This window comes from Diadema setosum, chromosome 10 (genome assembly GCF_964275005.1).
Source record: "Diadema setosum chromosome 10, eeDiaSeto1, whole genome shotgun sequence".
NCBI lineage: Eukaryota > Metazoa > Echinodermata > Echinoidea > Diadematoida > Diadematidae > Diadema > Diadema setosum.
In genome coordinates this window covers 10,296,131-10,321,818 of record NC_092694.1, presented here as the reverse complement: position 1 = coordinate 10,321,818, position 25,688 = coordinate 10,296,131, and the positions used below count along the sequence as shown (strand labels likewise).

The 25,688-nt window shown below is 40.2% G+C and overlaps 2 protein-coding genes across 2 annotated transcripts; both read right to left on the bottom strand.

The window, feature by feature from the left end:
• Positions 1-12: 12 nt before the first annotated feature.
• LOC140234332 (uncharacterized) lies at positions 13-7,986 on the bottom strand. Its single transcript, XM_072314391.1, has 2 exons — positions 7,145-7,986; positions 13-1,485 (listed from the first exon to the last, which is right to left on the bottom strand). Exon 2 carries the CDS (start codon positions 1,430-1,432, stop codon positions 1,001-1,003), a length of 432 nt encoding a protein of 143 aa, XP_072170492.1. The 5' UTR covers positions 1,433-1,485; positions 7,145-7,986; the 3' UTR covers positions 13-1,000.
• A 2,173-nt stretch (positions 7,987-10,159) lies between these two features.
• Positions 10,160-22,705, bottom strand: LOC140233737 (ribonucleases P/MRP protein subunit POP1-like). Its single transcript, XM_072313838.1, has 8 exons — positions 22,642-22,705; positions 21,998-22,182; positions 19,983-20,218; positions 16,924-17,039; positions 16,200-16,514; positions 15,303-15,469; positions 12,920-13,097; positions 10,160-12,015 (listed from the first exon to the last, which is right to left on the bottom strand). The coding sequence occupies exons 1-8, from the start codon at positions 22,703-22,705 to the stop codon at positions 10,277-10,279; spliced, it is 3,000 nt and encodes a 999-aa protein (XP_072169939.1). The 3' UTR covers positions 10,160-10,276.
• Positions 22,706-25,688: the final 2,983 nt, after the last annotated feature.

The window sequence follows — 25,688 nt, the reverse complement described above, 5'->3', positions numbered from 1 at the left end:
CAATGGCCCCCTCGGCCACAGAACACCCCAAAAAGCCTGGCCTGGTTAGTTAAAACTAAAGGCACCAAACCAGAATTAACAGTGGCTTTACCGAAAATTCATGACATACAACCATGAAATTGATATCAAGATAAAAACATTCAAACTGTAAAACTATGTACATCATTGACAACAGAGAAAAAAAAAGTGTAAGTTTGTAACTATCATTTGAAAAGCTCCATAGTTTACATTTTTTTTTTTTTTTACAGAAACAAAAAATATTGCATCTGTCTGTGCATGAACATAGTCTTAGCTGCCACATGCTTTTTCATCTCGTCTTGACATGTATTTCTCCTTCATGTTACCACATGTGACCATAGTACTGGGTCATAACAAGTTCATGTTGTCATGCAAAACAGAAACAACACAGCTGAAATACTTCACTGCATTATTCAAATTACGAGGTAATTCGACACATCTAACTGGACCATTGCTCTTTTTAGTTTCTTAAAAGAAAATACATGTACATTGTACATATGTATGAATAAACTATGTCACATTCAATAATAGATTAAATCTTTGTTTCCATCAACCTGACAAACTTTGACAGCAATTTGTCTTTTTTTTTTTTCATAAATTTAGTAATTTTGAAAGCTTTGAGAATTTTCCTCCATTGCTGTTTCTCCAAGATGTAGGATTTCAGTCCATGTTACTTACATAGCCAAACAATAATAACCGCCTGAAAACTGCCCGTAAGGAGCAACATTTTCAATTTTTTTCTTACATAATATCAAGTTATACAGGCTCTGCAAAAAAGTTAGAGGAACAAAAATGTCAGAGGAAGAAGGATTTTTAAATAACCATAAAATGACAAGTTATACAGGCTCTGTAAAAGACAAGAATGTCAGAAGCATAAGGATTCAAAAATTATAACCAAACATCAATTGACAAAACCTACAAGCTCCATCCATCTCTAGTGTGGCAGGGAGCAAATGGCAGCATCGGATCCAAAACAGTCTGCTTAATCTGAAGCACCTGCTTCCCTGACACAAGGACGTGCTCCAGACGAACCTGGATCTCTGCCCACCTCCTCCAGACTGCTGTCCTTTGGTCTCCTCTCCATCTCTTCGCTCTTCCAAGCCTGGAGCTTGCCGACCTCATCCTGCAGTGCCTCCACCTTCACGACAAGGGCAGCCCACGCATCTGGGGACACAAGGTGGTTGTAGCCCCTGGAGATGTTATGTGGGATGGATGGAGGCTGGGGTTCTACAGTGTAGCTATGCCGGCTGGTGGGGAGCAGTTGTTGGTGTGGTTGTCTGAGGTGGAGGGTGGGGTTCTGGCTGGGTTTCTGGCTGGGATTCTGGCTGCAGTAGGGCAGTCGTTGGACGTGCTGTCCGAGTTGGAGGGTGGGGTTCTGGCTGGTGGAGGGGGGCAGTTGCAGTCGTTGGAGCATAGGGACGAAGTTGGGGTGGTGGCTGGTCCAGCAGACTCTGGAATAGGGCTGTACTTTCCCGTTTTTCATAAGAATAAGCAAGGGAGTAACAATTATGTCATTAGTGTGCATATCTAGATTAACATAGTGTAATCTGATTGATAATTGTTAAATTAAAATAGTGGAATAATTCATAAACTTTGGTCTCCTCTCAACGCCTGCATTTTCTTGTCTATCTTTCATAGCTGCTATTGAAGTGCCGCCGCTGTAGCTACTACATGTAGTATCATTTTAACAGTTCAAGTTCCCACAGCTGTGATGCACTTTTAATGATACGAAAGATGAAATACAACATGCAGGGTGTCAGGATCAAACTTGGGTTTGTGTTGGCTATGTTTTGGTCACCCAACACTCAAAACTCCAACACCTTCACTTACACGTACCCCAAGCATCCTGTAATTAAAGTGAAGAGAGCTAATTTGACTTGGCCACCGCACTCAGAAATAAATGAATTTCACACAAAAGTACCTTTAAATCATTTATTACAACTGGAAAATCTCTGCCAGTTGGATCATTCATGATACATGAGCAGAAGTTAACAGTGTGTTCTGTTTTTTAATACAAACATTGTCTTCATAACTACATTTCTTGCGCCAGTGTGTTATACTGCCCTCTTACGGGCAGTGTATGAGATGTATGTTATATTGTTGTTGTACAACCTTCGCCCCTTTCGGCCGGCAGTTTGTGTTGCGTGAGCATAATAAAGTTTGCTTGAACCTTAACTATTGTGACTGGTTATCCATCCCCGAACGATGTTCCTTTAATGGCGTGGTGGCAGCTACATGGGATAATGTACCCTGCTCTTCCCTCATTACCGATGGATTTTATGCATGATATGGCAGCCAGTTGGTCGGCGAAAACGTGTCGTGATAGGTAGTTATGGTTTGCTCGCATCTGCTGTAGTCCCATACGTAGCCCTTGAATGGCTGTTCCCTGTCCCCTTTTGAGGCAACGACCTCGCACCCAGGCCCGAGAGAGAGGCCGCCCCTACCAGTATTGTAACCAGAAGTACAATGTACCAGGTACCTTACCGTGTTTATGATTCTGAGCCAATTCAAATCAAAAGAAATGAAAGCAGAAATGAATGGATGACCGAAGATGATTATGTGGGTCTTGATTATGATGATTTCTGTGACGATTATGATGATGAAAGTTATGACATTTGTGATGAGCCCTTCGGGGACCCAAACCAACCTCGTCCCCATGATGACAGAGTATTGCATGCTACTCGGTATGATGCAGTCGGTCCCAGTACATGTAGCAGTAGACATCCTGTCCCTATGTGTATGAGTAGTTTTAGTGAGTCCAGTCGTTCTACCGTTAGACATAAAGTTCACAGTTGCCCAATATGTCTCGTTGCCAATCGTCCGAACCAGCATCACATCAGTGATTGCTCATTCCTGCCAGAGCATGAAAGAGATATCATTACGTGTGCTCGCCAAGCGACTTCCATCCTTGGCTACTCTGATTCCCTGTGTCCATATGACAATCATCTGGATGATTATGATGAGCTAGAGTCAGAATGTGATTTCTCCGAAGTTGATGAATGTTGTGATGATCTTAATGACAGTGCTTTGGCTACAGATATTGTCTGCTTGTCTACTAGAGTATGTGTTGCTGATCCAGACAGTAGTCTTGGAGATGCAAAGGGTATGTCAGATTTAGACTGGCCAATAGGGGTTCACGACAATTCCTTTTGCTATGATAGTGGCTCATCGGAGTCGGATGAGTTCCACTTCAGGGTTGACCAGTTGCCACACTCTCGAGTAGCTAGTCCCTCAGTGTTGCCTGAAAAGGCTTGTATGTCTCCCTACATTAATCTTGACCATGGTCAACAGACTATCCGGGTTACTCTTGCCAGTGGTTCGCCACAGAACTTCATTGGCTATTCAGTGTTCAAGAGTCTCGGAGGTGTTTTTTCGGACTCTTTTGAGGCTTATCCAGTTGATCATCCTTCACCGTATGCAGTTGTTGGAGGGACGTGCCTCACACTTACCAGAGATGGAAAGGCATTTCTCTTTGAAGGGTTAGTTGTTGACTCTCCGGATGTTATAATTGAGGCAGGCATTCCGTTCATAGTGTTGCACGACATTACCATCCGTCCCGCAAAGCGCAGTATCACAATTGGTGATGGACCTTCGTACATCTATGGTCCTGATCCTACACCAGAGGTAGATATTCGTCTTTCCCGCACACCTCCGATGTCTCTCAGCCTTCCCCGGTACAACTCGCCTTCATCTATCTCTGATGATGTGACCGCACCTTCACCAGCCAGCAACGGTCACCACCAAGGCATAGGCCTACACCCTCATTCCCAGGATGCTGAGGCTGCACGTCAGTGTCTAGCTCAGTCGGAGCTAGCCATCATTCCCACCCCTGAGATGAATCGCACCATCCCTGATGTCACCGATGATGATTCCTCTGGTGCCCTAACCACACCTCGTCGTCGCTCGGGCTTGCCAGCGTGCCAGCCATCTTCAGCTGTCAACCAGTGTCCCTCACCCACTGATGAGCTTCCTGTGGATGTTCTCAATATCAGTGTTAGCAGCATCAGCACTCCTTATCGACGCAGTGGCCCCCCAGACCATCCCTGCACTATCGAGATCAATGACCCTCCTGGGCGCCCCCCAGATGCATCCAGAGGGTCCCATGCCTTCACCAGTACCTCCACTCCTGGAGATACATCTCACGTTCCACGGTGTGAGAAGAGTACTGCTCCTCGTGTTCAGCTCTGCACATTTGTGATGTCTCCAACCCCAGACATTGCTCCTACTCCTCGACCAGGTCACTCCACGAGCTTGCATGTAGGACCCCCTCCTGGCCGTCCTCCAGACATTGACTGTATATTCAGAAGCTCTCTGATAACTGATAACCCCCATTTTTGACCTCAGCTACCGGATGTTCCTGGACTCTGACTTGTGAACTGAATTGTGTGCCACATGCCTCCTTCTTTTTTATAAGTTTGTTAAGCCAATATATTTGTGTAAACATGTAATAGGATAAATGGATTGTTGTTGATTAAATAATGCAGGATTTTTAAGGTTATCGGTTATTTTTTATCATTATGTATAATGTACATGTGAAATTAGTGTTTCGAAGTGAGACAAAAAAAGTGTGATGTATAAGTTTGTGATCTGTTATGTTTTATTTGCAAGGTAATATTGTAAACTTTAGGTGATAGTTATGTTAGTCACATTGGATTTTTTTTTTACAATGGGTGAAGTTTGTGTGAATTGTGTATAGTTTTGCAACTTTTGATATTTTGGCACTCTGAGATTTAAAACTAGCACTCTGAGATTTAAAACTTGAGAGGTTCATTTTTTTGTTTGTTTGTTTTTGTGATTGTATGAAATTTATGCACAGCATGCATTTTTTTTTTTTGTTGAGCATACTATATTACAAAGTTGCTAATATTTTTGTTCTGGTCTAAAGTGTTTTGTATTGATTCTGATTCATGTAATGTACAAAGACAGTGCATGTACAGCTGTATATTGTTATTGGATGCAAGTACATGTTGTAGTACATACATCATGTAAGCAGAAAGTTGACTTGCACATAGCAACTTGTGCAAATCTGAATAACATGTATACCGTTTTATGTGTGTAGCATACACATGATGGTTTTGATAGCAACTTAAGTATAAGTCAGCATTTTATGTTTGTGTTTTTGCCTTTCAGTTTGCCCAGTGTGTGTGATTCTTTGAGTCATTTCCTATGTCTTATGTCAATTACATATTGCACACATTTATGAGAGGTGAGATTTTTACATACGTATGTATGACGTTCGTTTGATTTTGTTGTTGTTGCACATGCAAGGGTAGAATATCAGTAACAGGTTTATTGATAAAGAAAAGATAAATGTACGTACATGTATGATGATAATTTGTCATTATATGAAGTTTATATGATATGTATGGTAACACATTGTACATGGCATATACAATGTAGTTTTGATGGACCTTATGTAGCTCATTCTTCCCCTTTTTGATATGTAAGAACCATGTGTCAGGTCATATTGTATGGAGTGACGTCAATGTCGGAGTCCATTTTTGATACACTTGAAGGACAAAATATGTTTCGGAAGTTTGAGTATGTTTTTAAAAGTGTAACACACCGTACAGGTGTATTTGATCTCTGCGTTTTTCTGATACAAATGTATATTGTAATTTGTTTTTATATACAGTACATCTTTTACTGGATGTATCGTTGTCAGTTGTTTTGTTTGGTATATGCCAAAGGGTTGTAGTAATAACTCACATGATATGTTAATGATGACATTAAGGTTTTGATATTGTTACATCAGATGGGTGGCTATTTTCAGCGGCTTTCATTCACATGCGTGTCTTACTCATACCGATTTGAATACATGTATCAGGCATTATTATGAACACACCACATTGTTGTTTTCAATGCCATGTTGCTTTCATTTGATTTATCTAGGGATTTTTGTCTTTACGCTTTTACAGCCTATGATGATGTTTATTTGGTTCTAATGTAACAACATTGTGTGTGGTGTGTATGTGCTTTAAGACTGTAGAGGAAAGACAGCTATAGTGTAGTGTTATGTACATTCGTTCCAAATCCCAGCATATGTAGAAGAAAAGTGATTACAGCTGTATGTGCTGTGTTTAACAGTGTTGTAACAAAAGAGTGAATGAGAGTGGGGAGACCATGGTACTTACATGGTACGTAGGCCTACAGTAGTAGTGTTCCATACTGTGAGGAAAGGTAGAAAGTGAAGTAGCTACATGTGTTTGTATGATATTTGATAGTTGACATTGTGAAATATTTTCTGTTTCATTTACACTGTAAAGCAGTTTGTTTTATTAAGTGTTGTTTTATGATTGGTAGAAGACGTTGTACAGGGTATGTATGAAGTTATACATGTATAGCATAAGTTATTGGTGTTTTTGTATGGGCATGATTTTGATTGTTGATCCAGTGAGTAAATACTGTATGATAGCAGTGCTTATCATAGTGTAATGTTGGTGTTTCATATTAGTTGGGTGTCAGTCAGTCCATACAAGTTTCTAGAGACCGTGTCTATATGGGGATGATGTTTGTATTAATGTTATCAAATCATTGAGTGTTCGTAATGTGGTCTAGTTATCCACATCATTAGTCAGAAGTTTGATTGGTTTAATTCCACACACATTCTTGGCATATTGAATGTGCATGATTAATCCATAGCCAAGGGTTTCCCATTGTGTTATGTAGAAGAAGACAGAAAGAAGAAAGTGATCGCGCCAGTGTGTTATACTGCCCTCTTACGGGCAGTGTATGAGATGTATGTTATATTGTTGTTGTACAACCTTCGCCCCTTTCGGCCGGCAGTTTGTGTTGCGTGAGCATAATAAAGTTTGCTTGAACCTTAACTATTGTGACTGGTTATCCATCCCCGAACGATGTTCTTTTAATGGCGTTGATTACTTTATACATCTACACGCGTATGTATCTTGGCTTCGCAGGTAAGTATAAAACTGACTCATGAACGCAACATTTGTGGACAGTTTACATTTGCATCAAATTCTGGAATTTCGGAACTATTTTATGAGTTCAAAAATGTATGTCAAATTTCCTGAATTTACTGGATTGAACTTGAAGTTCACTTGACAATTAAACATGATAAAGATGAAGTGCTGCCAAAAAATGATAAGAAAACTGCTCAACTCACCACCATTGTGGGCACACAACTCCTCCTAAAAATTGTCAGCACTCTAGGGCCATAACCTGTTGGTGTTGGCTCCTCAAACCACAACTTGACTCTCTGCTGCCAAAATGAAGAGTGACTCTCTCCTACACTGTTACAATACAACCTGTTACAACCTGTATTAACCTTCGGGCGGGTCTTGGTATGCCAAGTATCCCTGACATTCACTCTTGGCTGGAAGTGATTACATAAGACCACCTGTCTCTCTCTCTGGGTGGATGCAACACATTTCCACAAAGTTTGTTTTCTTCACTGTGAGTACAACTCTGTATAAAAAAATATGCTAACTTGTAAATGTTATCCCATCAAGACTAACATAAACAAATGAAAGAAATTTCTTTTGCAGATTTTAGATGCTGCAGTGATCCCTGAATAAACAACTGTGCTTTTAGAAGTTTGTCAATTTCAGAATTTTGCGGTTGGGAAAAGAAACCACCTGTGACACAGGGCAATGACCTTGTTCATGAAATAAGGGAAATATTCAGTGGATGACTGATAGTGACATTACATAATTCATGATCACTACAAGATAATACCTGTTCATACAGGCACCTGCCTTGGAAGAAATACCATCTGAACTGTACAGGCATGAGACATCTTGTAGACTGGTATGGCTAGAGGTACATTGTACATTAGTAATTTTACAGCCATTTCAAACTTGGGTCATGCATAGAACAACCACCATGGTACATATATCATATCCAGATATGGACCAAAATCCTTCAAGGTTCTTCTGCACGATGGTCTACAATTTGAAATCTTTAACACACAATATATTCCAGGCAGGTTCCCTTCAATAATTCCTCCCCCCCCCCCCCACACACACACACACTCCTGTGCCAAAGATCTCATAATTGCAGCTGTGATTCTACTAATCTGCACAAAACAATGAACGATGTTCAAGTCCAGGTATCTATCATAACCAATGCAATGACAGCTTAAGATTAAGAGCAAGTGTTAGGATGAAGTGGAAATGGGTAATGATCTCAAGCAATGTTTCACATGAGATTGGTAAGCACATACATTGTACTTTGACAGTAAGATGTCTGACACATGGTATCCGACAAACATAGAATGACATCAACTCAAATTCTTGTACAGCTGTATTTACTAAACAATGAGTGAAGTCAATTAAGCTGGTTTTCACAAAGAGTGGCTCCGTCTATGTCTGATTTCTGTTGGAATAAAGACACAATGCTTGACATTTCGTTTGAAAGTCACCATTTACCTCATTTTCACCTTTTCAACACCAAAAGCACAATTTCTATGTCTTAATTCCTCATTTGTGGTTGTATTATGAAATGACAGTATTCCTCCTGTCTGTAGAATTTCAACATAAAGGTAAGAAAGTACATCATACTCTACAAAGTCAGAGCTGACCATTCTTGGTCAACAGCATCCCGCCTACAGCGATTTCTCTCATGAAAAAAGGAAAACTGTACTACAGTTCGACCTTGATTATGCGGCCATGTCGGGACCGGTGCTCATCCGGATAAGCGAATTGGCCGGATACGGGAGACACAACGTTAATGTATATAGCTGCCGTCCAAGCTGCCGTCCCAGTGCACTGGCAGCTAGGCAGGTAACGTACCCTGCAACGGTGGTGTAATTTATGCTAGCCTACGCAAAATTGTAGTCCATTCTTCACAAAAATAAAGTATATCTTTATGTGAAAATCACACATGTTTATACCTCATTAGATATTGAGAAACCTATCATGCACATCTTATGAAATTAGTGAAATAGATCCATGAACAGATGAAAGTCACTGTTTTTTCTCAATTTTTGGATGAAAAAAAAGTCCTTCACTGTGTGAACGCGTCTGGATAATAGAGATTTCCGGATAAAAGGAGGCCGGATAATCGAGGTCGAACTGTACCTTGTTATCAGCTACTATCAAACCAGAAATTTCCATGGGCATGAAACTTTTACAAATTTTGCCAGGAGCAAAGATTCCCAAAAGTAAAATGCATGTAAAAGTGTTTGTTTACACAGTGTACTGAAAGCCAGTGCTGATTCACAAATATTTCAGGCAGTCAATAAGGCCACTGGCTCCAATACGCAAAAGTTGAGGCAGAGTTTCTGGATTTACAGTACAATGCATAGCAAAGCAGATAGAAATTAAAAGCACTCTATATTCTATGTGGGACAACACACCTCTTTAAATTGAAATAACATGATAGAATATTGTAAACAAATCAGTTCATTCATAGCCTGCATAATTTGCAGGCAGAAGATAGCCTGCATAATTTGCAGGCAGAAGATGGACATACGTGTATTTGTTTCATGTAAAATTCCTCAAATTATTGATAAATCTTAGTCTCATAAGTTCATGATAGAATATCATATTATGTAAACAAATCAGTTCATTCATAGCCTGCATAATTTGCAGGCAGAAGATGCACATATTTGTTTCATGTAAAATTCCTCAAACTATCGATAAATCTTAGTCTCAAAGTTCACAGGAGGAACCCCAAACACACAGTATAAACTTTCACAGTAAATTCTTCATTCTATATTAAGCTACAAACCAAATAGGTAGTTGCTATTCTCATGGCTGAAAAACATAGGGAAAAGAAGTGACCAGCGTAAAACCACATGTTTGGCAAATATAAAACATTTATAGGCAATAAAATCTTAAACAAGATGTACACATGGACAAGGAAATAGCCTAATATTTTTGAAAGAAATATCATTACGCAAAAAAAGCAGGTCACAAAATGAAACGTGCATTAAAGCCAATAATTATATGCGACATGTGTACTAGTATGCCAACACAAAGAGAATGGTCTAAGGATTATTAAGATACACAGCGGGCATTTAGGCTGGTAAGCTTGCCCCTCTTTCAGCTAAGTGAAGCTAAACATTCATTTGCATTTTACTACTCCTTCAGCCACATCATACACAGACTTGTAAAAATACCAGTTTCTATGTAAGTCTGAAATCAGATATGAGAAGGGAAAAAAGTTACCTCTGCACATATTTTCTCAAAGAAGGTAAACCCCGCAAATCTTGCTCGGAAAGGAGGTTGACTCTTTACACACACACACAGATTGCAGAATTCAAAGAACTGTATGTCAGATTACATTTTAATCCTTATGGTACATAGATGTATGCAAATCTATACTGTAGACTTTGAGTGTTCCTGATGAGGACTACCAATTTCCTGCCTCTAGGTGATGCCCCAATCAGCTCAAGGAGACCGGACATAACGCAGAAGCCGACACCCATTCCCTCACCGCAGCTGAAGGCCTGTGCACCATTGGTGAGGAACCCTATCACTGTCCTGGTGCAAGACTCAAGGAGGGGTACCATTGCAGGGGTACTGGCATCACCGGATGCCTTTGCTTGGCTTGCTTCCTCTGTTCTTCCACCAGATGCCGATGGTGGAGAATCAGCTCCCTGTTGTCCATTACTTGTGCTGGAAGCTGATGGTGTGAGATCACTAGCAGCAACACTTTTTGTATTGTTTGGAGCCAAAAGTTGGTCTGTCCTCTCTGACGAAATGTTAGCTTTGCTTTCAGTTCTATCAGACTGACAGTAATCCATCTTCTGGACATTGTCTGAATTTCTGCTGGCTATAGATGACTCCGACCTCTTTGCTTTTTGTGCAGGCACTTGTGCCTCAGATGTCACTGTCGGTAATGGTCTCTGCTCACCGCTACTCAATGTGGACCTCTCTTCAGGGACTGCCGATCCCCCTTCCACATAGCCCATGTCTCTTGGGGTGGAGGGGGGCTCTGGCACGGCTTTTCGACTGACCTTTGCCTTCTTCATCCCACCATCCTTTTCCTCCATTTTTGCAGCCTTCCTCATCCGCTTCCTGCTGAATTCCTTGTGGATGGGCTCCTCTGGGCCACCATAGCTAGTATTCTTGGCCAGTTCTGCCAAGTCTGCAGATGTAGGCAGACAAATCATGGCAAACTGGGAGGGGAATCCCCTGCCAACCATGCGTACCCCCACCCAGACCAACGTTCTCTTTGCAACTTCCACCCCCAGCTTCTGTCTGAGACATCTTATGCGAGACGCTAGTTCGGAAGACAGAGAAACATCAGCATCTGTTTCCTGAAGTCCCGGCTTGGAAGACTTCTTCTGATAGTTCCTCCGGAATCTCTTCCCCCAGCTGTGCAGCTCTTCTCTTACAGCATTCAGCTTCTCCCTGCTCCTCAACACACACCAGTCTGAACCCTCCACACTGATCCTGTCAGCAGACTCTGCAGTGATGTCTGCAGAAGAGGTTTGGTCACCATTCTCCCTTGCAGCCCACTCATGGATCAGATTGTCCCAGGGAGCTCGGAATGGACTACAAATCCCAAGCTTGGCATGGTTTGGACGTTTGGCTGGAGGCTTTCTCGTGTAAGTCCCCTCAAGTTCTCTGGCTAGGGCTTCCACTTCTTTGCTTCCAGTCTCCGAATCGGGGAAGTCTTCTGGGTATCGAGGAACATTCCGATGCAAGCACAGCTTACTCATCTCTCTCAAGCCGCAAGCCCTGGCCCCTCTGTATATCAGACCTACCCAGAATGCCATGCCCCATTTCCGTGGCAACACCAGGTCCCAACCCCCACCATAGCCAAGCATCCCTGCATAGTCCTCTGCCCCGGAGCCAGAGATAAGTTGGCGGGTCCCTGTGTGCTGCAGGAGAAGGACCGGGATCCTGGACTCCCTTCGGCCCAGTTCCAGGTCAGTTCCTGGCACTAGCAGCTGGGATCGCAGCTGATTCAGCTCATGTGTGGCCTCCTGTTCCTCACCGACAGCTTGTCTGATATCAGCATTCCACAGAGGAGAAATGCTCAGCTCTGGTGCGAGGTTGTGTCCTCTTATATTGGATGGGATATCTGGACGGAAACAAAATCAAATAAAGTGGCCTCTTAACCTGTTGAGTAAGGACTGATATTTCTACAACACACATTTCCCATAAACACTTGCCCGAGTATAATTGGGACTCGTCCTCAACGGGTTAACATACAAAGGAACAACTCGAGAAATGTCTGTTCATCTAGTTCATCTTGTCACAAAGCAATTGTCAATTGTACTTTTTGTTTTGAAATTACCTCAAGTGTGACATTAACCTCTTGAATGCTGAACAAGTTGTGCCATGTACGAAGGATGTGAGGATTAGCACATCTCGGGGAGAGAACTGGTTAACATACAACATATAATGCTGTCCTTTATCATGCACTAATTCATTGAAGCAAGCTTATGACTAAGCTCCAGTCCCGTCCATTCCTTTTTCTTTTCAGCTACATAAAATTGGTCATCATGTGAACTGCACTGTAAATACTGTAAAACACAAAATGTTTGCATGCAAAAAATTGTCACAAATTTCGTAAGGAGCCAAGATTTGCGAAAGTACAGTGCACTCGAAAGTTTATGTCTACACAATGCATGTGGGCACAATACAGCTCAGGTCAAGTCGAGTGCTTCCGAAGTCATCTATAAGTACCTATACCGGTAGTGTGCAGTCTTTCATTTTTTTTTTTAAAACTACATCTACAGTGTATGTGTGTTTAGTAGTGTGCATTCAGTTTTGTGTCTTCAACAAATCTCTGTATTACATTTACAACCTTACTAGTACATAAAGGAAATATCATATTCACAAATTTATACTCTCAATTCACCGAAATTTCATGCCATGAAAAAGGCTATGGGCTTCAAATCACAAAAGTATATTAAAATGATGCCAAAGTTCCTGGTTTAACGGTAGACATCCTGTTGTTTGATTGCTTGATTTTTACACACCTGCAATGCGGTCAGGATTCACCATACATTTTGTTCTCTTCTTCGGTAGCAGGATGCGAGGGTCCCTGACGGTGACAGAGAAAACAGCGTTTGACGCCACTTCCGTTGCCGTCTGCACCAAGCCCAGTTCCTTCCAAGCTTCAGCTTGCTTTTCATGTACTTGGGCATGTCCTGGCAGCTACAACAATATTAGTGACCAAAACAATTTTTTAAAAAACATGTTTTGCTTTGTTTTGTTTTGTTTTGTTTTGTTTGTGGGGAGGGGGGGTGTATATTACTACCACCACAAAAATTAATTAAGCAATCACATCAAAACATCAGTCATATTCAAGTGATGTGCACATAGCAAAATCTGCCTTGAATACTCACAGAATTAAAGCAGCCAGCAGTGTAAAGGTAAGGCAACTGCTGCACTAATTATAAAAAGTTGAACATCTTGAAAAGAACGAGGAAGGAAAATTCAAATACCTGAAAATTAAAGATTATTGTAGAAGCAAGACACATGAACAAGATGCTGTCCTAGATATTCCGAACAAAGAGGTATAATATGAAGTCATAAACTTCAAAGGGTAAAAGATATCTTGATATCTTTTCCAGATATTATAAAAACTGTTCCCGAGTAGTCATTTTGGACAAACTTCCTCCTCCAATTATCCTACCTTTCTTGAGATGAAATCTACCTTTCAAGATTTGACACAAGCTTTTGTGAGATTTCATATAATAAACACTTGTTTCATATTTCATGTGATCAAGTGATCATTGTAATACTGTCTCCTAGAAGGAGCGTATAATTTGTTGCTGAAAAAATCCTTGTCCAAATCAAACAATTGAATAAACAAGACACTCAAATGTGTTTAAACTTCCAGAGTGATAAGTTTTGCAAATCGGGCACAGAAAATGAGACTTATGGAACATCCGTAGATGCACCTGCATCATGCCACATGAATTCCCAAAATGCAGCTGAAACAGACATCTTTGGCAAAACATTTTCCATTAAAAAAAAATAATAATAATAATAAAAATTTTAAAAACTTATAGAAATAACATCAAGGCGACTCTATATTCGTCAAGAAGAAATAGAGTGTTCTTTGAGGTTTTTCACACTCTCCTTTTTTTTCCCTGTATTTGCCTGCGAGCAGTGTAGTCACGCTTGCACCTGAAAATGTCTATTTTGGGGGGAGGCCTAAGGGGAGGATGAAGGCATGCAATGCACACTCTACACTTTGCTTACAATGTAGCTGCTTAACATCTCTTAATCTTTTGTCTCTACTTTTCCCACACGTCTATAAAAAATTCAACTTTCTCTGTGGAGTGTGGTCTTTGCTATTTAAAGTTGTTAGCCTGAAAAAGGTCCAATGAGAAGGTTAAAGAGTGACTGGTGATATCACACTCTTGCCATTCACTGCAGACTTTGGACTCAACATCATGGATTCTTTATCCTAGACTTCTGTGCCCATGCCCTTTTCTGTACAACTAGCGCAGTTATTTCACCGACATTCGATAGACTCCCCAAAACTTGGCCATAATGCAAATTTGCCAACCCTCTCACAAACAATGCCAATTTTGATGCAGTACGACATAGGATTAAGTTATCTCTTCTCAATGGCATATTTCAAGTCTTATGGCACTGTGCCAAGTGGCGAAGAAAGCTAGCTAGTAGATATGCTGGATTAATAAATACAGTGTAGTAAAGGACCAAAACAAAGAAAATCAGGGAACCACACCTAGCTCGACTCAGTCTGTGCCAAAGGTTGCTGCCAGCCAAGAGCCCACAATGGTCAAATGTTCTTGCTCCTCCCGGGAATTGAACCCAGGACCTGTGGACACAGACCCCCAGCCCTCAAACTATACCTTGCTAAACCTCCTCTCACTACATCACCCTTGCATTCCCCCCCCCCCCCCAAAAAAAAAAAAAAAAATCTAATATTACTCAGTCATCTTTCACTATTTTCCTGCAAAATATTACAAAAAAGAAAAAAATCCAGAATCTATCAAAAGATGTTACCATCTGTAATTCATTCTTTAACAATCACTGAGAAATTTTGTGTTCTCCATAATAACAACTAGAACCAAAGATATACATCAAACAGCAAATACACATACACATATACATGCAACAGGGCACTGCCAACACTTTGACATAAAAATCAATAATGTTCTTTGGAGCAATCAGGGAGATATTTGTGTGTTATCTTCATGGATGACAAGTGATGAATAAATCAGTGAGACTTTATATTCTCTTGTCAAGATTAAGAATAACAACTTTATTGGAAGCCCCCTGTAGAATTGGAGAGACACGGTATCTCTGAATGCAATCACCACAATGACATACTGTAGTAATCAGCAATGACAACTGTGAATTACACTAAATCTAAAAGCTTACTTGATAGTACTTCTCCCACCAGTAAGGTACATCTTGTGTCTGAGCGTCATTGCGGTCCGTTTCTTTGGTTACCACGGCAACTTGGAGTGCATCCAGAAGGATTGGGTGGGCCAGGGGACCCTGGAGGCGGAACCTCAGCAGCTCATCACCAAGAGGTTGCACCCTCACTGGTGGGATATCAAATGGCAAATAAACAGCATAATTATGATGTTATGGTTGGCTCACATACTCCCAACTACCAGATACACATTTGTAGCTTGCTACAGACCAGCACAACATTACAACAACAAGTAGAAATATAAGCAAAGTAGATTCAAGTATGAAGATGTAGAATCAACAGGATCAGATTTATGGAATAGCTGTCTGCTTGGACCTCAGGGTAAGTGTAAAGATAATCCCAAATACAATGGTCTTCTTATCTATTGAGCATATAAACCTACTAATGGTGTGATTACTTTATTTTCTCTTTAGACCTGAACATTTTAAGCACTGATTACAGAATGGGCATGCCAATAGATTTTTTAACTTTATCGGTTAACTAATCTTAGTCGTTTGTTGTTGTTTTTTTTTTCCCAATAGTTCCTACTGTTCTTTAGACATGGACAATAATTACTCTGTACGAAGAAGCCTGAATGAGAAGAGCCATGAGATTAGCAAAACAGTTTTCTGCAGTTCCATAATATTCCTCATGTAAATTCATTACACAAATGGTTCCACACATGCAACTGCAGCAATAATATGTAAGATGATGCCAATTCATTGACTGCAATTGTAGGAGCTTTAAATTCTCACAAATGAATCTAAATATATAAAACCTGTACATCATAAGATTATAAGCACTTGTACACCTAGACCTTACGGAAGTCCAACAAACATTCCCGCAGTTTCTATACTTACCTTCATAAGTTCCGCAGACGTCTCTCAACTCATCAAGGACTTCACTCAAGCAGGATGCATGAACCCACATCCACAGTTTCCGGCACCCTCCGCACCTCTCTGCCCCGCCCGTACCTCCTTCCATCATAACCTCTTCCCTCCCACCTGCCCCTCCTCCACCTCCTCCTCCTCCTTTGCTTTCATGGAGGGGCAGCTCCGCCTGCCAGAGGTAGCTGACAGGTCCCATCACCCTATGGGGGTAGCAGTCTCGGTGGTAGAGGAGGACTTCCCCGTACCTCCTACCAGAGATAAAGGCTTTTGATGCCACTGTTAGACCTACATGATCAAAAGATATTACATTCAATCTTTTTGAGGTTCATTGCCCAGTTTGCAAATAATTGTGTTTTTTTCAAAGGAGTTTTACATGTTTAACACTGCAATACCGGTGCAAAGACTCATAGTTGATGTATCACATATGAATTTTTCATATTGTAATTGTGTCGAAGAGTCTAAACTTTAATAGCACTTATAACATAGATTCAACTCTATCTGATGGCTTTGTACACAAGAATATTGGCACTAGAAAAGTATGCTTACAATATCCGAAACAAACCATGTGCAACAACTGAGTGCATGTTATGCCACAGCCTTTGTTCGAGAGACATTTTCATGCGGAGTCTGCACTGCTGATTATCATTCAGCATGGGTACACATATTATATTAAAGTACATCATTCTTCACTCACCAATATCAGAACTGGTTAAATGCTTCATGGCTGCTATGATTTTTTCCCCAGCACCGCTGAGCTCCACCACTTGATTATAAGAGATGTCCATCAGGACACAATGTCTAGCTGTGGCCCTGCAAGTTTGAGGGACATAATGACAAAGATATTGGTCGAGTGAGACACATCAATTAACAATCAGTTACATTGTACATCTCCTCCAAGATCCAGCGGCACACTACTGCCTAGAGTAGGAGATACTGTACATGTACTTTCTGAATTGAACTGATCTGAATTGAATGGAATTGAATTGAATTGAATTGAATTGAATTGAATTGAATTGAATTGAATTGAGGTGATAAGAACAATCAGGGTGTGCAATCATGACTTTCTCACTTTAAAAAATTGTAACTTCTAAAAGAATGCACCAACTGACTTAAAAATTCACATGCAGCATGCTAAGACATCAGTAATCACATGTGGTAAGACAATAGGTAATTTCTTCTCATTTACTGTTAATTATTAAAGGTTAATTACCAAAAAGTCCCCCAAAACCCACGTAATGCGTCAAAAAAAGCGTTTTACAACTTACGTAAAATCAAGATTTGAGGTCCATATTTTAAGTCTACCCCTATGTGTTTGGTATCAAATTAATGGATTTTTCCCTGGCATTGCATGCATGCAATAAAAAACAGTGGTTCTTTCAGCTGGAGAAAGTTATAAGGTCTGAAGTCCCATCCTGGTAGGAGTGTAATGCTAGCTTATTTTTGTGACATTGTGACCTTTTAACCCATGCTGTACAGCTATACATGGAGAAACAGCTTATTTTTCTGCTTTTCCTGAAAGTACTGAAGACACACTACAATATGGTGCGCTGTTTGCCAATAAATGTTCAGCCAGTTTTGAGTTTTGAACCATTTTCAAATGCTGAGTAAAATAAGTGCAGCCGTTTTTCAGTATTTTCAGTGAAGTATATCCTAATTTGACTACTTTAAAGACTCTTTTCCCCTTATTGAATATCCTTGTTTTTTTAACCATGAATTGTACATATGTAGAAATCTATTGTGTGAAAATTTTAGCAAATTTGAGCAATAGGAACTTATTTTTTTTTATTTTTACAAATTGCTGAGCATAAATAAGTGCGATACACGCCCATGTTATACTGCATGAAGGTCATATGATAAGTGTTCAGTGTTCATATTTCAATGCTTGTTCAATTTCTAAAGATATCATAAGCAAAAACATATTATTTTGGCTTAATATGTCATTGTTTGACTGTCACAGCTTGGATATCAACTCAAGTCATCATAAATCTCACATTCATTCTTCTATCTGTGTTTACAAATATGAGAATTGATCCAAACACTGTGCGCACATTCAAGGTCAAACTGTACAGATAATTTTTTGATGAAAAATATAATAACTTCCAAAGTACCAGCCCTAATTTCATAAAAATTTGTAATAATGGCCACTATATGTCTGTTACCTATTCCTGAAAGTTTCGCCTCTTCACTCTTTGGCAAAAGTGAAATATGATAAAATATGTAAAAGTGGTTTTATTTGAATTCAAAATAATGCCTACAAAATTGATCATCCATTTCGAGAAGTGAAAATATGAAATTCATTCATATTTTGTGATATGTCATGGCTATGTGCTGGTGGTGAATGAAAGAGATATTTATCAGGAATATCTAATAGCATTATCAGATGAAAAAAACATTCTCCTTTTTTTTAATGAATTTTTCCAATATATTAGTCATTTCAATGTAATTCGACACCCCTAATTTAAATGCTAATTTATGCGCAGTTTAATGCAAAATTTTGACTCGTTCTTTACATGAAATGAAAATTTGAACACTCAGCTACAACAAACAACAAAAAAAGCATTTTCACCAAGTTTTTCCATTTTTGCCCTGTTACACAATTGCATACCCTGATTGTGCTATTGACCTTGAACTGAATTGAATTGAATTGAATTGAACTGAACTGAATTGACTTGAACTGAACTGAATTGAATTGAACTGAATTGAATTGAATTGAATTGAATTGAATTGAATTGAATTGAACTGAACTGAACTGAACTGAATTGAATTGAATTGAACTGAATTGAATTGAATTGAACTGAATTGAATTGAATTGATTATATGCTCAGCATTAAAAAAAAAAATCAAATAATGACAACGATAAACAATCACGACAAAGTACAGAGTAAAAATGGATGATTGTATCAAATGCATAATGTATAGTAAGCTGAAGGAAAGCAGCCAACCAGGATTCAGAGTTTCCTTAACCCAGGTATGCAGTGAAAAAAAAAAATGCATTAAACAACACCTAACATGACTCTTGCTATCCGATTGATTGATTGCTCAGTTTATGAAGTACATCCCCAACAATGTATGTTTTGCTATCAGAGCATTCAAATGCTATCAGGCAGTGTTGGATTGTGCACGATAACATCACAAACCTGGTAATATGGAAATTACTCCCATTGACTCTACATCAAACCACCAGTTTTTCATTCGCCTTGCCATCAGAAATAATTGCAGCAACAGTAGGGCCTCTGCTTTGCTTATGACTGCTAATCCGTTGAGGATGGTTAGATTTTGCTATAACACGCATTTCCCGTAGACGCTTGCCCTAGTATACTCGGGACTTGTCCTCAACGGGTTAATGGAAGGGGAGTTGGGTGTTTAAAAAACAAACAGTTGATTGTCTTCACTCCTGTAAAGGAACAAGACATTACATTCAGTGAAATATGAGCCTTTCCATTCAATTCAGCTTTCTGCATCACCTCATTTTTTTTTTGCCTCATGCAAAATCATATTCCAATGCACTCATGACTCGCATCTGATTGGAATATCAACTGGGTAAAAGTTCGTTTTGTCACAATCAGTTGCAAATTACCTGTTCTGAAGAAGCCTACAGGTCCAGCAGGCGAAAGTCTAATCAAGAACAGGTAATTTTGAACTGATTGTGACAAAATGAACTTTTACCCAGTACTCGCATGACTATTTACTACTTGTTAACACTTTACCAGTCACCTGGGTAATCCGCACTCAAGTTTGTTTGTTTGTTTGTACCTGTATGTGGCTCTGGCACTTTTGTCTGATGGGTGTAAGGGAATTTTCCAGCCCCACTTCTCCACCATCTTGAACCTCTTTGCGTGCCAGATGTGGGTCTCCAACCATCGGTGCCTGAGCTGGCGCCGCCGGTACTCCTCCTGCAGATTGCCTGGGCGCCGCCGGTGACGCCGCGACTTCTTCGGCTGCTGAGGAGTGCCCGCATCTTTGGATTTTAGGTTGCGGTCCTTGGCAGCCTAGGAAAGGGATGATACTAGAAATAACTCCACAATCCTTTGTATCACTATTACACTATTGAAGAGAATGAGTCTGAAACCGTAACCCAATGGACTCGGCCAAATTTTTCAAAACCTACATATTGTAATGATTCCGTGCATGCCCAAGTTATTATATACAGCTGTAGATCAGGTTTTCTGTACATACCTTCAGCCATTCTTGCGTTATCATGAGCACAAGCAGAAACAGTGCTCAGAGAGGCATCAAATTTGACAAAGTTTCTGACAACACATCATAACAGATGCTTCAAACAAGCAAAAAAAAAAAACAAAAACAAAACAAAAATCAGGCAATGCTTGACTATACAGCTATGTTTATATGACTGGAATTGTCAATTATGCCTATATCAGACTTCTCCTTGCATATGACCACCCTTCTCTAGGCCCGAATTCACACAGGTGGTACACTTGTGACCATGCATCACAAAACCAACAAAAAGTCGCCAGACATGGATTTTTAGTTAAGGGCAGATTCTGTAAGAGCAGACTCTAAGCTTTACAATGATGTATAGCTCAATTGAAATGGACTCTCCTAACCTATCTAAATATTGGAAAGAAAGCACACACTCTGAAAAAGTGTGAACCGAGAAAAGAGGCTCTGAAGTACAGGGTCTATCTGTCTATTCAAGCGCTTAATCTTTGCTACTTGAGCGATGAATGGGACAAAAACAGGACCTAAACCACTGGAGCAACAACAATGAAGGGATTACCAGATTAAGTTGAAATTGAGCATGCCATATGAACACATTCTGTCCATGATTAATGCCAACTTTCAAAGCAGTAGCATTATTCCTGCAAAAGTTATCAGACTTGAAAGTGAAGAGTATGCAAAGGATAATCAAGAAATGAAAAGGGGCCTCTAAGACACCTTATCTCACTACTTTACAAAAAAGGGTTGTAGAAAAACTGCTAAAAATGCACTTTCCCATTCATTTTATGATCCCAAACTTAAAAATAATGTAGAAGAAGGGTAGCTCTTTGTATTTCACATCAATAAGTCATAAACCTTATTTGGACCATGAACTTTTGTGTTTGCTGTCAAAAATATTCTTCAACTATTAGGTCACCAAGTTACCTCTCTGCATATTTTGGTCCAATAGATTCAAGATAAGAATTTGGAACACCTGACAAAGTTTAGTCAACTATGTTGCACAAAGGGAAGGGGCCGAAAGCAACTTATTTTTATCTGTGGTGGCTCATCTAGGCCACTTAAGTCATCAAATCAGATATGCTGGTGGCCTAAAAGTAGTGTTATCAAAATAAAAGGAAACATAGTAATTCATCCTGAATTTTAGTTGTCTGATTGGGACATGAAAAGATATATTTGTATGCTTTTTTAAAGTTTGGTGGCCCAAAATAATTTTTTTAGTGGCCCTAAGCTACCAGGCTACCGGGCTACCACCAATGATCAGCCCTGCAATTGAATAACATCTAGCAAGCTTATTCAAATTAATGATTCTTCCGTCGTGATGTTTTCATTGCAACTGATTGACAAATTGCCCTACATCGACGTAAATAAGCACTGAATTGATCAGTGTTTTAGTAGTAGCCATGTTAAAAAAAATCATGGGCGTACATACTCGAGCAGGATTCGAGGTCGTAGGTTCGAATCCTGCTCGAGTATGTACGCCCATGATTTCTTTTAACATGGCTACTACTAAAACACTGATCAATTCAGTGCTTATTTACGTCGATGTAGGGCAATTTGTCAATCAGTTGCAATCTAGCAAGCTTGTTTACCTGTTGTCTGGCAGCAGCCCTCATCCAGCGAGGCAGCCGCTTGATGTTGTGGCTCATGGCGCGCCGCTGCATGTGCCGCGGAAGGCGCTGAAAAGGTACCCTCGCCGAGCCAACGGACGTTATAGCGTCCATCATAGTGTTGATTTCAGCTGCTCTGGCCGTCGCAAAGGATGCAACGTTGATGGCTGTGAAGATCAATTTTGGTAAAAGTAAGAGCTGCAAACCCCAAAACAAAACAACAAATAAACCAAGCTAAACTCTAGATCTGGGAATGGTATGCACTCTTTGCGCATGGAAAGACATTTTTGTACTGTTCCAGCTGTTTCACTTGAATATGCTGTGCATATACAATACATGAGAAGATCATATGTTGTCTGAGAAAATAAAGTAAGGTTCCATGATGTGTTCAAAATGACAATTAAAATTCTGAGTTCAAATTGCATCTACTCCTGAAGGGAAAGTAGTTAAAACTCAAGAGCACATTTTTTTTTTAACACATCTAGAAAGTGTGTACAAACATTATAAAAGTCCTCAATTCCATCTTAAATTGTTAACATTTGATGACAGGGATCGACAGGGTCTACTACCTTACTAAGATGTATAATATCAACTGCCAGTTGTGCCACCAGAACCACAATACTTACCTCTGGGATCACTGTGATCTTGCATATCTTTGTCAACTTTAGCTCTTGGAGGTGAAGAATCCATTTTACTCTCCCTGGCTTGGTTTGATCGTTACTGCAGTTGAGAAGTGCTTCAACTTTGGAGATTACTCAAGTGAGAAAACCTAATAAAAAGGAGGTGGTTATTTTTTCTCTCATTAAACGATACTGTATGACATCTCTGATTCTTAGTACAGTGTACTGTATCACCATTATTTCGCGAGTCTAAATTTTTGCGAATCGGGAATTCCTGACAATTTCGCGAGTGCTTAAATTCGCGATCGTGGAGTCCTGTACTGAATGGAGAAGTGTACACGCATACGTCACGTTCACATCGGGATCAGAGTCAACATTTTTGTGTGTCTTTAATTTCGCGAATAGCACCTGACTCGCGAAATTCACGAAAATAAAAGCCTCGTGAAATATTCGGCGTATAGAGTATTCAGTACTTTCGACTGTCTTAATAGATGATAAGCCCTATCATCTACTGTACCTGCAAATAGCCCAGCCTAGTTAGGGTTAAAGAATACTGTTAAAAAGTGTAAGTGTTATGTCACAAATGATCAAAGTGCATTGTTTTGGGGTCAAACTAACCCAGGGCACTCCTTCATACAGTTATACTGTGGGAGCACCCTGAGCCAAAAGAGTGCTATCCTACAATTTTGTAGTACGGTGAAAAAGAAACACAAATTTTTCGCCCCTCTAGAATCTATAAGTTTCGTATATCACCAGCAAAAGGCTTCAATATACATTTACTTTTCTTACCTAATTCATATGATACGTTCACTTGTTCATTTCCGCACTGATCCCATGTGGTCTTGAAAAGACGCTTTTCTACGAGTTCATCTCCACACCTCCCGTTCATTCTTTGGCTTTTGATGCAACCTTTGTGTGGCACTTTGCGAATGATTTCTGTTCTAATTCTCGCCAGCATTAATTATCCAATTTCAATACTAACAGTAGAATCACCCTCGTGCTAACAATTGAGATTTCGGCAGACAGTGTTTAAAATATTACCTTCTCTGAATCTCTCTCCGCGCTAAACACCAGTGCAGCGCACCCCCCCCCCCCCCCCCCCCCCCCCCCCCGGCCCTTTCCAGTTGGCCCCTACACAGGGGTGTTGCACAGGAAATTATAGAAGATGAACGAAAGAAGAAATATCACGGATATGACTTGTACATTCTTGGTGCCAAACTGTGAATATTTACTAACCCAGTCTCTGAAGGACAATCAGGGACAGGGATATAGGCTTCCTCAATACATCATTGAACTGCTGCAAGAGAGCCGTGCCATGGCATATATCAGAAGTTAGCCCGACCAGACGCTGTTAGTACGCTGTGCAAATACAGCTACTTACAGCGACTGGGCTGAGCTGTGCTGTGTAGATAATTTCTATAGTTAATTAGAAGCCAACTAATGTTAAAGGACAAGTTCACCTTCATTAACATTTAGGATTGAGAGAATGTAGCAACATTAGTAGAACACATCATTGAAAGTTTGAGGAAATTCGGACAATCCGTTCAAATGTTATGAATTTTTGATTTTTTTTTTTTTGTGCAGTCACCGCTGGATGAGAAGACTACTGCAGTGTATTATGTCACATGCGTACCACAATATAGGAAAATATAAAGAGAATTTCACAAAATTTCATCTTTTGAAAAAAGTACTCATTCCATTGACTCGTTACCGGTACTGGTACTGACATATGTTACGGGTAATATTACACCCATTGCCTTCAGAAAGAGGCAAGCCAAGTGCTCTTTTATTATGCGAAAAAAAACTGTTGCACTCATATGACATCATGAGCCTTAGTAGTCTCCTCATCCAGTGGTTCCAACACAAAAATTTTTAAAATTCATAACTTTTGCATCGATTGTCCAATTTCCTCAAACTTTCACTGATGTGTTCTAGGCCTAGGACCTACTGAATATTGCTGCATTCTCTCAATCCTTGGTAATGAAGGTGAACTTGTCCTTTAAGCATGGCAGAGTTTTTACTTGCACAGCACAGTGCCAGTGAGCACCTGTAACTGTTAGGCTGCTTTCACATAGAAGTATTCGCTATTCGCTATTCGCTATTCGAGCACCGAATACACCATCACCCGCACCGTCAACTCACCATCCCATGTAGTGAGGATTTCTTCCTCCTACATCGCAGCAAATCTTATTAACAATTTCTAAACTGCATCAGAATGTCGGTCTACATGCTTATATTTGCTAACGGGCAAATCCAGACCAAAAGTGTCATTATTTCATAAACGAGAGACGGTATACGCTGCAAGAAAATCGAACAAGCTCGATTCCCACTTTGCTATACTTTTCGCAGGTATTCGGTACTTTCGAATAGTGCCCTCTTATGTGAACCGGTGTGAGGAAATCCTATTGTCCGATTCAAGCTATTCGCGTGCCCTCGAAAAACGAGCCCAAATACCCGAATAGTATACTTCTATGTGAAAGCAGCCTGAGGCCCCCATAAACTGATAAATGCATTTGAAAGAGCACAAAGCACAAACTGCTGCATACTGCATCCAATGTCAGAAACTCTACACCACAAACCCTCATCCAGTTGCTGAACAGGCTTTGATAAGAAGCACCGTAGTCGTAGAAGTAAGGTTACAAGTAAGGACAATAAGGTTAGAAGTAAGGTTAGAAGTAAGGACAATAAGGTTAGAAGTAACGGTTAGAAGTAACGTTAGTTAGTAATAGTACGTCATTAAAATTGTAGCCCTACCGTGAGGAGGGAACGCGAGCTAACCGCACCGCCAGCGCGGCCCGGGGTCCGCTTGAACGTTGTGTGGTGGGCGGCGTGTGGGTGTTCATTAGCAAGTTAATCAGAGTATTCCACCCACTAAGTGTCGATATAATCATAATAACAACGACGGACGATATAAAAAGGAATGAACTCTTACACACTAAATTATTTTTCGGCATGATTGCTTTATCTTACTTGCTGTCTCTCTGTCGGTCTGGCCTGATCTCAAGAAGTTATGGCATGCTCCATCCAAGTTCATGTGAGCAAGCATACCACCA

Coding starts and splice junctions, on each gene's coding strand:
- LOC140234332 (XM_072314391.1), bottom strand. CDS start 1,432: ATGCTCCAACGACTGCAACTGCCCCCCTCCACCAGCCAGAACCCCACC.
- LOC140233737 (XM_072313838.1), bottom strand. CDS start 22,705: ATGGATTCTTCACCTCCAAGAGCTAAAGTTGACAAAGATATGCAAGAT. Junction 17,040..19,982: donor AGTGCCAGAGCCACATACAG/GTACAAACAAAC, acceptor TCAAACTTGCAG/GGCCACAGCTAGACATTGTG. Junction 12,016..12,919: donor GAATCCTGACCGCATTGCAG/GTGTGTAAAAAT, acceptor GTTTCCGTCCAG/ATATCCCATCCAATATAAGA.